Source organism: Aegilops tauschii, chromosome 5, assembly GCF_002575655.3.
Source record: "Aegilops tauschii subsp. strangulata cultivar AL8/78 chromosome 5, Aet v6.0, whole genome shotgun sequence".
Classification (NCBI taxonomy): domain Eukaryota; kingdom Viridiplantae; phylum Streptophyta; class Magnoliopsida; order Poales; family Poaceae; genus Aegilops; species Aegilops tauschii.
Window position 1 is genome coordinate 379834978 of NC_053039.3, and position 14033 is coordinate 379849010.

At 43.6% G+C, this 14033-nt stretch overlaps 1 protein-coding gene across 1 annotated transcript; it reads left to right on the forward strand.

The window, feature by feature from the left end:
- Window positions 1-2681: 2681 nt before the first annotated feature.
- LOC109786297 (uncharacterized) lies at window positions 2682-12357 on the forward strand. The gene is made up of 9 exons (XM_020344874.4): window positions 2682-3014; window positions 4941-7391; window positions 7487-8172; window positions 8696-9944; window positions 10054-10391; window positions 10625-10813; window positions 11495-11604; window positions 11854-11945; window positions 12041-12357. The coding sequence occupies exons 1-9, from the start codon at window positions 2852-2854 to the stop codon at window positions 12076-12078; spliced, it is 5316 nt and encodes a 1771-aa protein (XP_020200463.1). The 5' UTR covers window positions 2682-2851; the 3' UTR covers window positions 12079-12357.
- The last annotated feature ends 1676 nt before the right edge of the window (window positions 12358-14033 follow it).

Sequence of the window (14033 nt, forward strand, 5' to 3'; positions counted from 1 at the left end):
GAGGAAAATGGAGCTTGGACAAGGAGCTTCGAGAGGAGAAAGCTTAAGTGTGGCTCGGGCATTTCATCGAACACCTCATGTGCATATGAGGTGAGCTAGAGCACCACAAAGCTCTCCCACGACCGGCCAAAAAAACAGAGCACTCAACTACTCTGCTCGCGGGCAAGGGGGTATATATAGGCATCTCTCTGGTCCCGGTTCGTGGATGGAACCGGGACTATAGGACCCCATTTGGTCCTGGTTCCAGCCACCAACCAGGACCAATGGTTGTGGGCTAGGAGCGAGGCCCATTGGTCCCGGTTCGTGTCTGGAACCAGGACCAAAGGGGCCAGACGAACCGGGACCAATGGCCCCCGAGGCCCGGCCGGCCCCCTGGCCTCATGAACCGGGACCGATGCCCCCATGGGTCCCGGTTCGTGAGTGAACTGGGATTAATGGGCTTACCCGATCTGGACCAAAGCCCTGTCTTCTACTAGTGTATAAGCTTCGGTTACTCTCGCCATCCACCATAAGAGAATCATGAACGTATTGCAAAAACCCTGTAGTGGTAATCCCACACGCTTGCACGACACATAGGGCACCATAGGACAACACCATATTAACATATAACTCATATCAATCACACAATACCATAATTAACCCGTAGGACAAATGAAATCTACTCAAACATCATAGGATGACCATACATCATTGTACAATAATATATAGCACTAAGAAACATGTTTAAGTAGAGAACTATAGTGGGAATAGAGAGGTTACACCATTACTTAGAGGGAGAGAGAGTTGGTGATGACAGCAGCGAAGTTGCTTGTGTAGATCCCTCTCACGATGGTTCCCCAAACAGCGCTCCGGCGCCACCGGGAGAGAGGGGGAGAGAGCCCTCCCTCCTTCTTCTTCTTGCTTGGCCTCCCCCTAGGTGGGAGGAGGGTTTCCCCTCTTGTCCATGGTTGTCATGGCTCCCGGAGGGCAGGAGCCCCTCCGAGATTGGATCTCTCTCTCTCTCTGTGTGTGTGTGTGTGTTTCCCTTATGTTTCGCGCATGTTTTCTGACCCCTTCACCGTATTTTATATTTCCGAAGATCCGTAACTTCAATTGGGATGAAATTTTGAGGGGATTTTTCTCGGGAAATTATCTTTCTTGCGGTGAAAGAAGGGCTGCAACCGCCTTACGAGGGAGTCACAAGGCAACACGACGCGGCCTACCCCCCCGGCCGCGCCCTGTTGCCTTGTGGCCACCTCGGGCACCATCTTGCGTTGATTCTTCTTTCCAAAAATCACATATATTCCATAATAAATCTCTGTAAAATTTTATCGCGTTTGGACTTTGTTTAATATGGATTTTCCGCGAAACAAAAAACATGCAAAAAACAAAAACTGGCACTGCGCAGTGGATCAATATGTTAGTCCCAAAATAATATAAAATGTTGCCAAAAGTATATGAAAGTTGTAAAATATTGGCATGAAACAATAAAAAAATTATAGATACGACGAAGACGTATCACACGCGCGCGTCGGGGCGCTGCAGCGGCGATGAATGACCGGCGCCGCTGGCAGTGCTCGTTGTGGAACTAGGTGTCCCAATATAGGATGTCTTGGGTGGACGCCGATTTGTGGCGGAGTTCATTGGGGAGCTGAGCGCGATGGCGAGGGATCTCCTCCTCCCGCACGCGTCCAGAGGCCGGACCGACCGACATTGAAACCCTTTCCGGGTTCAAATGCCAGCCCTTCGGCAGGTATACGTCCGACCAGGGCACGTGGATGACCTGCTCCCAATAGTGCTGGCATTGGTCGACACGCACATACACGCATTCGTGTTGAGACGCCGTAGCCCATGGCGGTGTCACAGTGAACGGGGTCGTCCGGCGCCGCCCCGAGGACGAGCTTGCCTCGTGGTCGTGCTTCCCCGTCTTCTCGAAGATCCACTTCCACGATATGTTGCGTCGATGGGTGGCTAGGGTTGCTGTCGGGTGGCAGGGCAGAGGGAGGAAGAGGAGTCCCCCCCCCCCACGCGTGGCATTTAAAAAGGACCAACGCGTGGTGGTTGGGTGACTGCCGCGTGTGTCAAGAATGGGCAAGCTTAAAATCTGAAAAATCAATCGAAACGTGCCAGTCTTCAAGGAAGATGGTGTCTTTCGTTAAGATTAATTCAGACGGGGTTTCTGGACACTGGTGGCGTCTTCATTGCCGGATCGAGCTCTAGGTACAAAGTGGTATGTGAACATGGCGAGCAGGCCTGGTTTACCACAGATCATTCTAGAGATGGCCCATGTCGGGCAGTCTCTCTCAAAGCTAAGCAACACAGAGGTGGACCGCTCAATCCATGGTACAATAGCTTGATTCAGGTTATGCTCCTCTTTTGTAAAATGTAAACTTGTGTGGTGTTGTAGATTGGCTAATTCTTGTGCGCATATGTGTTGTAGCTAATGTTGGGGATATCGCTTATCGGTAATTTATCGGTCGACCCAACAGAAGAGGTAAATCGTCCAATTTATTAGCATATCGGTCAATTTATTGTTCGATTTATCTTATCAGTCAGACACCGGTAAACAATTGTGTTGGTAACTGCCCCTTGATGATGTGTTAAAGGATGATATGTGTAAAGACATGATGTGGTTGTAGTGAGTGAATATAATCCCAGCTTTCTCTCTCTCTAAAAAAAAACCCACCAGGCACTGGTGCACCGCCCGCTTGCGGCTGGCCGGCTCATCAGATTTCCTCTCCCCCCTCGCCCCGATTCAAAAATTTCGTTGCCCATCTCTCCCCCCCACCCCGCTGCCGATCCACCCCCATGCCCAAACCCTAGCCCCCCTCCTCCGCCCCCGGCCACCTCCGCCACCCTCCGGTAGCCGGCCATGGAGAACCTCTTCATGCAGGTCTTCGGGCGCCGGGACTGGGTCACCGGGCAGATGCGCCAGCAGGTCGACTCCCACGCCGAGTCCCTCGCCTGCGCCTTCCTCGCCGCCGGCCACCGCCCCCCGCCGTGGCTCCTCCCCTCCTGCGCCGCCGGTCCGCAAGGTGCGTATCCCCTCCCTCCCCCCTCCCCCCTCCCCATGTTTGTTAGCGCTCTGGCCGCTCCCTCGTCAGGGTTGGATTGGGTTGTGTTGGGGATTGAGTAGTTCTCCCCGCATTAGCTATCACGAGGAGAAAATGTGGTGTTCCGTGGAAGCGAGCCTACTCAACTGCTCATGCTACCTTCCCCGCAACAAATTTCACCCTGTCTAAAGTAACTGCGTTGGGTAAATCTGGACCAGATAATAGTTTGTAGCAAAAACAATAGGACCGATGGCCATGCTAAGGAGATCGACAATGTCCTAATGTTAATTTGGTTAAGATGTTCATTTTGGGCGATGTATGCTTTATAGTGTTACTTTTCGTGCGGAATATAATGGAGCAAGGAAACATGAGTGTTCGAAAACTAATGGAACAAACTTTTGTCAGGCTATGATTAGAAAATTCACAGATGGTAGCATCGTCTTGATTTGATTGTGACTTTGTGAGGTATGCCTGTACTATGTTTCTCCTCTAAACTGTGTCTACAGAAACCATTTTGTTTCCTTGCTAACCCCAGATATGAACTTATAATGGTTCTAGGTGTCAATGAATAAATGAACTAAAAGATGCCATGCCATATGCTCATGTTCTTCAGTAGGCTTTCCTTTTAGCTGGTGCAATTCGTGTTATATTGCTGGCTGAATGATGGATCTTAGCTATTTTTCTGTTGTTTTCTCCTCATCTATTGCCAAAACTTTCATCACCACCTGCTTGCTTGCCATATTCTGTAAGATCATTCGAGATTACATACCTGGTATTCGGTGCAACAGAAAGTTGTAGAATGCATCTTAGCCCAAATTGAGGTTCTTTTCAGCTGTATGTTATCCTAATAGATCTTTACATTTTGTGTTGTTCTAATAGTTCTTTACATTTTGTGTATTACACATCTCACCCTATAGTGCATCAGATTTTTCTAATACATCTACATTTTGATTGGTAATGCTATGACCTCATTAAAGAAATACCATACACATTTTTTTTTCAAGCAAGTGGTTACTTACGGCAAACTAAAAAGAACTTGAACTATCACAATTGTGTCCCTGCTGATTATTAATCGTCAATGTTTAACAGCGAGGAAGATGGTCAGGGAGTTGACCCTGTTGTTGTCCAGAGTCCTAATGACATGGTTTTCTGTTTAGAGAAACTATTCATGTGATGTACTGTAAGTTTGTGACATATTGTGTAACTCTGCGGCGATTTGATGATTGCGGTCGTGTTGTTATCTGCGAGAAGAAAGGCTAAATGAAGCTACAAGTGGGCGCGGCAAAGCGCGCCTGTTCCTCTAGTATTAGTTGCATCCGAAGCAAGTTTGAATAAAATTAGTTAAAAGATTTGCTTCCTCAAAACTACAAGTAGTTTCCTGAGACCAAAAGATTTGCTTCCTACAAATCCGCAAGTACTTAGTTTCCTAAGAACAAGCACCGAAGGTGCAGATTGCTAGTTAATCCCACGTAATTAGCAGCCTACATAACTAGTACTGCGTTATTTCGGATGCAGTTTAATGCAAATAACCACCCAGGCTCATTTTAGCGGGCCATCTGATATGTCTTTGGTTTAGCGTGGTTCAACATTCGTACAGGATTAGCCATTTTGTTTTGTTGGGCAATCCTTTTATGTGTTGGATGGGGGAATTTTGAGTGTGCCAGTTTGGTGCTGTTGGTCCTATAACTTGTTTGTTTATTAGAACCCGAGAGGGATACACCTGCAGGGTGCTGGTTATAAGCATTCATGAGTTACTAACGGGTTGGCTAGTGATTCTGAAATTTGCTGGAAATACACCGATTCTTTGTTTATTTAGCCTTTTGTTCACCATTGGTGTCCGATTTTACTCCCTTGCACATTGCTTTTGACACCTTCTATTCGTCAACTGAACTGCTTGTTTACTTGTAGAGCTAAATGGTAAACCAATTGTTCCGGGGTTACTTTTCGCTGGAAGCCAGATTACTACACCAGCAACCAACAGAACTGTCTTTCAGCCACCAGCTGTGCCTAGTATTTCACTCAGAAATGTGGTGGTTCCAGATGGATATGCTGGTCTAGACACTATTTGTGACACCGTGGATACTAACCAACATGAAGTGCCTCAGCAAAAACAGGTTTCAGTTGACCAGGAGATTGTTGAGGCTAGTTCTGATGTCAACATGTTCTCTGTGGTAAAGCGTTCCAGGTCAAGGCAGCGGCATATTGAAGATCGCTCGCGTGAGAAGGGTCAAGCTACAAATAGTGAAACCAGTGATGTTATGCAAGACAGGATGCAGAGGTCTGAACTTGCAACTGCAGGTTCGAACAAAACAACTGCATCATTATCCTCCAAACCATGTGGTGATGGTGAAAACAATGCTGGAACAATGGCCTCTTTGCCAGGTCAGGAGAAAGGTTTTTATGCCAACCAGGATAGATCAACTGAATTCGTCAAGTGCAGTAAAGATGGTGATCTTGGAAATCAAGGAGTTCAGTTAGATTGTTCTCAAAACCAGATTGTCAGTTATGATAATAATGTCAAGGTTTCTGTTAGAAGTTCTTTTGAAGTGCAAGTTACAAGCAGTGTGTGCCATGCACTCCCTGAAACTTATCTGTCGGTAGAGCCGAAAAAACTTCAATTTGATGGTGTTGAATCAGTTTGCATGAATTCTGCAAGTGAACAGACGATGCAGCAACCAGTATGTGCTCTGGAAGGTGCCAATCTTGATCTTGCTGAGGCACATCCCTTAAATGAAGACCCATCTTCTACCAGCTATTCTCAAGTTCCTCGTTTTATGGGCAGATTATTGCTTGATGGTGTGGAATCAGGATATTTGAACCCTGACAGTGCACCAGTGAAACAGCAGCAGAAAAGTGCTTTGGAATGTGCCATTCTTGATCTTACTGGCGTGCATTCCGGGAAGGAGGACCAATCTCCGACCACTTTTCTTGAAGTACCTAATCCTACCAGCATACTATTGGTTGAAAGGGATACACTGCACACTGCAGAAGATACTGAAAGACTAACGAGACCTGACAGTTCTTCAGATCGGATCATCACTCGGAGTTCTGTGTCTTTTGAACAACAGTGCTCTGATTCTCATGTTTCACATCCTCCATACAGTAAAACTTTGCAGTCACCTACCCAACTAGGTGATACTATTTTTGGGGCTCCTGCATCATCACAAATATTGCCGGACAGTCTGTTAGAGGAGGCCGACAGTGAGGACCTCCCACATTCACCTGTAATTGAGGTGGATAACCAATGCTCCCAATTGGAGTCCGCTGAATGCCCAGAGCAGCTTCAACTTCAGACTGTAGAAGATACTGAAAGAATAATGAGACCTGACAGTTCTTCAGATCAGATCATCACTCGGAGTTCTGTGTCTTCCGAACAACAGTTCTCTGATTCCCATGTTTCACATCCTCCATACAGTGATACTTTGCAGTCACCTACCCCACTAGCTGATACTAGTTTTGGGGTTCCTGCATCATCACAAATATTGCCGGACAGTCTGTTAGAGGAGGCCGACATTGAGGACCTCTCACATTCACCTGTAAATGATGTGGATAACGAATGCTCCCACTTGGAGTCCGCTGAATGTCCAGAGCAGGTTCAACCTCAGACTATAGAAGATGCTGAAAGAATGACGAGACCTGACAGTTCTTCAGATCGGATCATCACTCGGAGTTCTGTGTCTTTCGAACAACAGTGCTCTGATTCTCATGTTTCACATTCTCCATACAGTGAAACTCTGCAGTCACCTACCCAACTAGCTGATACTAGTTTTGGGGCTCATGCGTCATCACAAATATTGCTGGACAATCTGTTAGAGAAGGCCGACAGTGAGGACCTCTCACATTTACCTGTAAATAATGTGGATAACCACTGCTCCCAATTGGAGTCTGCTGAATGCCCTGAGCAGCTTCAACCTCAGAGTAGTCCTTTGGGTGACGCTTACAAAACAAGCCTCTCTCCTTATGAAATACAAAGTAATGACACACATTCCAATGGTTGTGCTGTTGTAAATGTCTCTGTATCTGAAGAAAATCACTTATCTCAGGAGCAACATTTGTTGGCCAGAACATCTTTAGAATTCAAGGAGACCGATGTGGAGACTCCCTTTGGCCCTGCTTCCCCGGTCACACAAAATGAGACGCTCAATGGGAAGGATGCGGTCAACTGCCATTCAGGAAAGTTGGGTGATGTTCAGGTAAAATTGTCAGCTTTGACCAAAGCATGCAACATTTCTGTCAGCAACAAAAAAGACGAGTGTGCAGTGCCAGAAGTTATGAGCAGTGCTTCAGCTAGGAGAACCAGCGAAATGCACTCAACTGAAAGGAACAGTATGCCTTCGGCCGAAGATCTGCAGCAAAATGGTACCATGCTTGCTATTTGTTGAATATATATTTGCTAGTTTTTTTGGTAGCAAAAGTTATTGTGCCATGTCCTTACATTGTTTCTTATCTTGCAGGAACAGAACAAAAGACCTCTTTTCTTGAGAATGCTGTTAAAGAAAATGTTAATTCATGTACAGCAGAAAACGATAAACTTAAATTTTCACAACCTTCTGTTCAGTACTTCTTACGTAGTGCAGCATCACATGAGAAAATTAATCTGCTCAAGTCAGACAGAAGCAGTGCTGCTTGTGACCAGAAGAGGTCTGTTCAAGATGGAGTTAAAGTAAATGATAGTTTGTCATCTAAAAGGAGAAGAATAAGGCGTCGATCAGACTTTGACCTTTCCAGGACACCTTGCACAAATTCATTGTCTCTGAACCAACAAGTTGACATTGCTGGTCCTATGTTAACTGCGACAAATTTCTCGGAGAAATCCCATCCTTCGAGTCCTTACTTCTCAAGGAGTTCAGGATCCTGCAAGAGCATGTCTCTGGTGTCAGAGGGGGGAAATGTTGCAAGTGATGTTTATGGAAATGGGAATTCTTCATGGGGAAGAAGAAATGCAACTAGCCTATTAAATGTTGTCCTTGATAACTCTCCTACTGCAAGCACCAGCAGGAGTGCATTGGAGGGAAGGATCTTCAAAACTTCTCAAGAACAGAAACAAAATAAGTTGGAAGTTGACTTTCTGACAACGACTGCTGCTTTGCCTTATTGCTCTGGCATCCTATCTCATAACGAGGAAAACTGCACACAACAGGTATGTGCTCAGCAAGTGTACCGGACTACCAGTTCCCTTTCCTCTCTGAATAATATAAATGTTTATTTATTACGGAAGAACTGGTTATATTTTTTGCTTGCAAAATATGTCATTAAGTAGTAAACTAGTGGTAATGCTCAGTCTGTCTGCATTATTGGTGGAGCCTTTTCTTTGGATGCTTTGCTCTGACAAATTCGAAAACAGTCACGTAGCTTCTCTATTTCTTGTTTTTATTATCTCTCTAAGGGATAGCTGATAGGAATATTCATGGGTATTTCATCACGATTTTGTACTGATGAACATACAAATTCTGTGCCTGGCAAGTTTGTAACATCCATGTTGATTTGATGGCCCTTCTATACAGTAGTACTGCACCGGTTAGTATTAGATTTGATTTTGTTGGCATTTGTAATTGGTAGAGTTGGGTAATGTGCACTCTTCAGTCTATATTGCACTTGCTATTTTATGTGTGCTAGTAAGTAGTAAGTCCTAGCGTATTTACTGTTGTTCTTTTTGTTGGCAGGAAGGTACTTGCTTAGAAGGTCAAGACCTAAATGTCACTGCTGCAAGTGTGGCAGACCAGGAAATGGCTCTTGAGACGGATAACTTATCATCTCCAATTGCAATATTAAATCAAGAAAATTATTCTGGAACGGAACCATTTACTCAATTCCCGAGTTATGCTTTAGATCAACATGGTGAACAAGCATCTGCTCCGAATGCACTGTTTCATGGGAAATTATGTTATGGATCCAATGTTAAACGTGGTAGGATATATAAAAGTTATGATCCAAAGGGACATTTGCTGCCTGGTGCTGCTATTTCAATGCCAGTATTCGAGAGATTTGATGTTCCTGGCCAGTTTGACAGCCCAATTATTGGAAAAAGGTCATTTGAGTCCCTTCATGATTCTTGCCAATTAGGCACCATCAGCTCAGGTCCTCCAAACAAGTATAATACCAACACAGCGAGTAGTTTGCATCAGCTATTGACAACTATGTCACCAAGAAACAGTCGCAGCGTTATGGGCTCTTTCGGATATGGATCGGAACTTGATTCGTTTTTCATTTCTGACGACGTAGCCTCGTGCTCTTCAAATGCTAGCAGCAGACAAGAGATTAATGAAACTCCGTTGACTCCATCAGTTGAAAAATATAGCCTCCAGAAAATTTCATCAAGATGTGGATCTGGTTCAGAACATATGGGTTCTATTCCTGAACTTAAAATCTTCCGAATTGATGAAGATAACAGTATTCTGGAAGAAGATGAGTACCAAGACATGGCTCCTGGATCTGTGGATGTGAATTACTCATGCCAGCGGTCCTCTGAGAGAACAGCACTTCAGGATATTACTGGATTATGTCAAAACAATGGAAATTCTCCATCTCTTTCCATGAGATGCATGGATAAAGGTAACAGCATAGGCTTGAGTGCAGAATCTGTCAGTCGTGATCTCACTCATCATTCAAATATAAAAAATGATAGCATTAAGCGAAAATACAATCACCCTACTTCAGTTAAGAGAGAAGGGAAAGCATCCCGTTCTCTTCATGGCAGATTAGGTACGACAGAAATAATCAGTAGCACAAATGGAAGACACAGGAGTGAAGCAAATGTTGAAAAACAAGGCACGGCAGAACTAAAGAGCAGAAATGGAAGACACAGGAGTGAAGCCAATGTTGATAGACAATCTAAGCCTAGCAATATTGTTGCCAATGTGACATCTTTTGTACCTCTTGTAAAACAAAAGTTGCAGTCTACAACAGTGTGCGGTAAGAGTATCTGTTTAATTGCATTACTTATTTCGAACTATATGCTAAATCTACAAATGTTTGATGGTGCTCATAAATGGCTTCTACAACTGGGGTTGCTGTCGTGCAGTTAAAAAAGATGTTAAGGTGAAGGCACTTAAGGCAGCTGAAGCTGCAAAACGTCTTGAAGAGAAGAAACAAAAAGAGCAAGAAAAACGCAAAGCGGCTGCAAAAGCAGAGCGTGAAAGACTGAAGCAAGAGAAGGAATTAAAACAAAAACTTGAAGAGGAGCAAAAGAAAAAACGGGAAGTTGATGCGGCCGCTAAGAAGCGGCAGAGGGAAGAAGGAGAAAAGCGGGAAACAATGAAAAAAAGAAAATGCATGGATGAAGCTCGAAAGCAACAGAAGCAGCCTATGGATAAACAACGAGGCATGAAGGATGAGAAAGATGCTCGTCAAAAAGCTTCTGTGAGTATAAGCTATATATATCTTATTTCTACCTTTTCCCTCCTCAAACAGTACTCTTTAGAAAATATATGTTATTTTTGTAATTTGAGTGGCAAAACTCTCAGATTGATCATATGAAATTTGTAATAGTATTAGATATGCATAGGGCTTTCAAAATATACGGTTCCCAAGCGTCATGTGATATATTCTCGAACAGAGGGGTATTTGTTTTTTAATATTTAAAATCATGGCAGGATAATATGGAGCCAAGGAAGAATTTGGTTGATGTAGGCAAAAGCCAAGTTAGATCTGACGAGGCTACTGAACATGCCCTTCGATACAAGGCCAATGAAAGAAAGGATGAGAAAGGTGTTGCAGTAGATGACAGGAATGCAAGTTTTGGATCTGATGCTAAGGAAAATACCCTGAACAGTCTTGAGGAGGTATGCTTTTTTATTTAACTTCATCATGCAGAATGTTTCTTCTGTAAATCTGCATATGTTGGTACTACTACTCATTCATCTTTGATAATGATCCACGACTGACAACGGTGGAGATACACCCCAGGACTGGGGGCCCAGGGCCCGGGTCATGGCCCTCAAATCCTTTGTTCACTGTAGCAGCATGTCCACTGTTTTGGTACTGTAGTGATACTGTAGCACACTGTCGACCTGGGCCTTGGCCCAATCCTGGCTACGCCCCTGGTTGACTGATATGTTACATGCTTGCAAATAATAACAGTATTACAAGTCAATATACTCGTATACAAGATATACTAATGGAAGTTCTTTTGAAATGGTGCATGATAGTAGCTTCTACGCCATAATGCATGCCCATCGGTTTGTTACTAACATGAATAAGAGAAGACTTCGGAAGACATGAGTAATTTTTCTCTCCATTTGAGGCTATAATTCTTGTAAAGCGGCAAAATTGTTAGAATGTACAAACATCTGCAGCGTCATTGCAGTTGGGACAAAGCAAAAATAGGTTGTCAATCTGAGCTGTTTTGATTTCTCGTTTGACTTCAGTATCAGTTTGTATGCTTTTCATGGATTTCGCTCTAGTATCAGCAACCACTCTAATTTTTGAATCCTCTGCTCTGATGTTAATGAAACTTTTGCCAGTCCTACACAATGACTCCGTATAAAGATTCTGATGATGAGGATGATGATGATTACGACGAACATGAACAAGAAGCAAGGCGCAGAAGGAAATTTGTTCCTTCTTGGGCTCGGTACGTGAACTGACTACGGAATTTTGCACATAATTGACAGCAGGATTCTCTGTTTTAATACTGATAAGCATTTTGATGTTAATGACAAACTGAAAGTATCTTCCGCTGTGCTCCTTCAATAAATGGCGTACTACCGCTTGCTAACTTTTTTTCTGAATATTAAAGTTTTTTTTGGGGTGTTCATTGTGCTTCGTATTGGCATAGTACCTCGAGCCTGCTAATCACATAGTCTTCATGTTCAATTTGCAGAAAAGAGAACTTGGATAATATCTTACTATCCAATAAAACATTAGACCCTAGAGAAATATTTGCACGGAAGCTGTCCTTCAACATACCTGAAGGTAATGTCCATTTCATTGTTGCCTTTTGTCAACAAATCTACTCCTATAATTGCTAGTGTTGACTTTGTTGCCTCCTTCCTACCTGTTGTGTGCAGTCCTTTCGGCGCCCGTTCCTCAGCGCGGCTTAAGATAGCCTTCCATTCCATTTGATGAAGTAGTGGTAATATGCCAATGTAGTAGTGGCAGTCAGTGATGTGTATAAGCTGACCAGCAATCTCTTTTGTAACCTGTAAGCTAGGAATGATCTATGTAGGAGAACATGGCTGTACCACTTGACTACTTAGCTAGCATCGATCATTGCTTGGCGAAGTTATAGTTTGTTTATAACGGCTTCCGTCACATTATTTCTTGACGGGGATTGAGTATGTATCAGAGTGGCAACATGTGTATTAATTGAGTATGTAACAGGAAAGTGAGCTCTTTTGTCCAATTAGAGTTGGGAGCCAAGGTATGTGCAACAAAATTAGCCTCTCTTGGACACAACAAAAACTTCACTTTGACGAAAGAAGAGACTTGGATGCAAATACCCTGGTATATAAGCACAGCTGCTGTCGCCGAGAATCCACCCTCTTTCAGTGTGTTGATGAACAACATGCAGTTGGATTGGATAATTAACATCTGACAGCCAAGCTGATTTGATAGATGAACACCATTTCAACACAGCATGTGCTTCTGTAGCTAGCAGCAATAAAATGACCTCTATCATCTCGGATGACAGCTCCAATGCCCAGATGAAGGATCGAACTGGGCATCGACGTTCACAGAAACGAAACCATCATGCGCCTTTGTCCACTTGCTCTTTCTCCCTTCAGACTTAACATTTGTAGCTCTTACGACGCAAACCTGGATGCACATGACCGCCTGTGATATGGGTTGTGTACTTTCACCATGCACCTTCTGTCTTCGCATCCACAATATGTACCATGCTGTTACAAGAATAGTCTCTCGCAAGTATTCCTTTCCCAGTGCGTTTGCGAACTGTCCAGCAATCAGGTATTCAAGAACGGTACTTCCTGAGCTATCTTTTTTTTTGAAACGGATCCTGAGCTATCTCTAGCACATGCTTCAGAGACTATTTCCCACAACGCAAACTTTCTCCAGATTTCCTAGCTCCTTCACATAAAAATAAAGTGTGTTTTATATCTTCGCAATGAGTAGAGCAATTCGGGCACAGGCGACGGTTGTCTAGAACACCGAAACACGGCAAAATACCATGTAGACATTCCCACCCAAATATCTTTATTTTTGCTGGAACTGAACACTTTTACAGTCCAAACCTTTACCTGTTCCAGTTGAGCCAGAACCTTCAGCACGTTGGAGTGTAGCACCGAATTCAGACTCCCACTCCATATGATATGCAGAACGCACAGAAAAATACACACTGCTTGTGCTTTTCACCTGATAATAGAGAGAATCGCCGTATCTCTTATCTTCTTTCTTTTTTTTGACGGGAAACGTGGGATCTTTATTGCATCAGAAAAATTCGGTTACAATCAGCAATGAAGCTGCTAACAAGGAAGGAAGGACAGGTGTCCGTCCAACAATCTGACACTGCTAAAGAAGTAGCACGTTTAGCACAAAGATCTGCAGAGCCATTAAAGTCCCTGGAAGTGTGTTGAACCGAAAAAGAAGCGAAACTTAAAGTTTTGTCCCTAATTTCATTGAAGGTATCTTTTATCTATATCTATACCTAATACTTAATGAGGCTGTTGCTTCTGGCGGTACGTCATTAAAATTGCCCTCAAAATTGCAAAATATTACCCACCAATACCTATAAGTGACAAAAAAACGTTTTGCAGGGAATCCCCCGCCTGGACCGGCCCAAGCATAGGGACCTACTATACTGTGCTCCGCGCGCTGGAGAAGACACATCGCGCCCGTTAAGGCTGGCCCATGTAGGGGTGCCTGTTGTTGTAGTTTAGTTTTCTATTTTTATTTTATATTCAGTTTATATTTTTTACTTTAAATAATTTGGAACTTTATTTTTTTTGAAATTATAAAAAACTGAGAATTTGAAATAAAATGTTCAAGAAAATATAAAATGTTTTTGAATTAAAAAATGCTCGGGATTTTTCTCAAAATGTTCAG

Coding starts and splice junctions, on each gene's coding strand:
- LOC109786297 (XM_020344874.4), top strand. CDS start 2,852: ATGGAGAACCTCTTCATGCAGGTCTTCGGGCGCCGGGACTGGGTCACC. Junction 9,945..10,053: donor GCAGTCTACAACAGTGTGCG/GTAAGAGTATCT, acceptor GCTGTCGTGCAG/TTAAAAAAGATGTTAAGGTG. Junction 11,946..12,040: donor GTCCTTCAACATACCTGAAG/GTAATGTCCATT, acceptor TGTTGTGTGCAG/TCCTTTCGGCGCCCGTTCCT.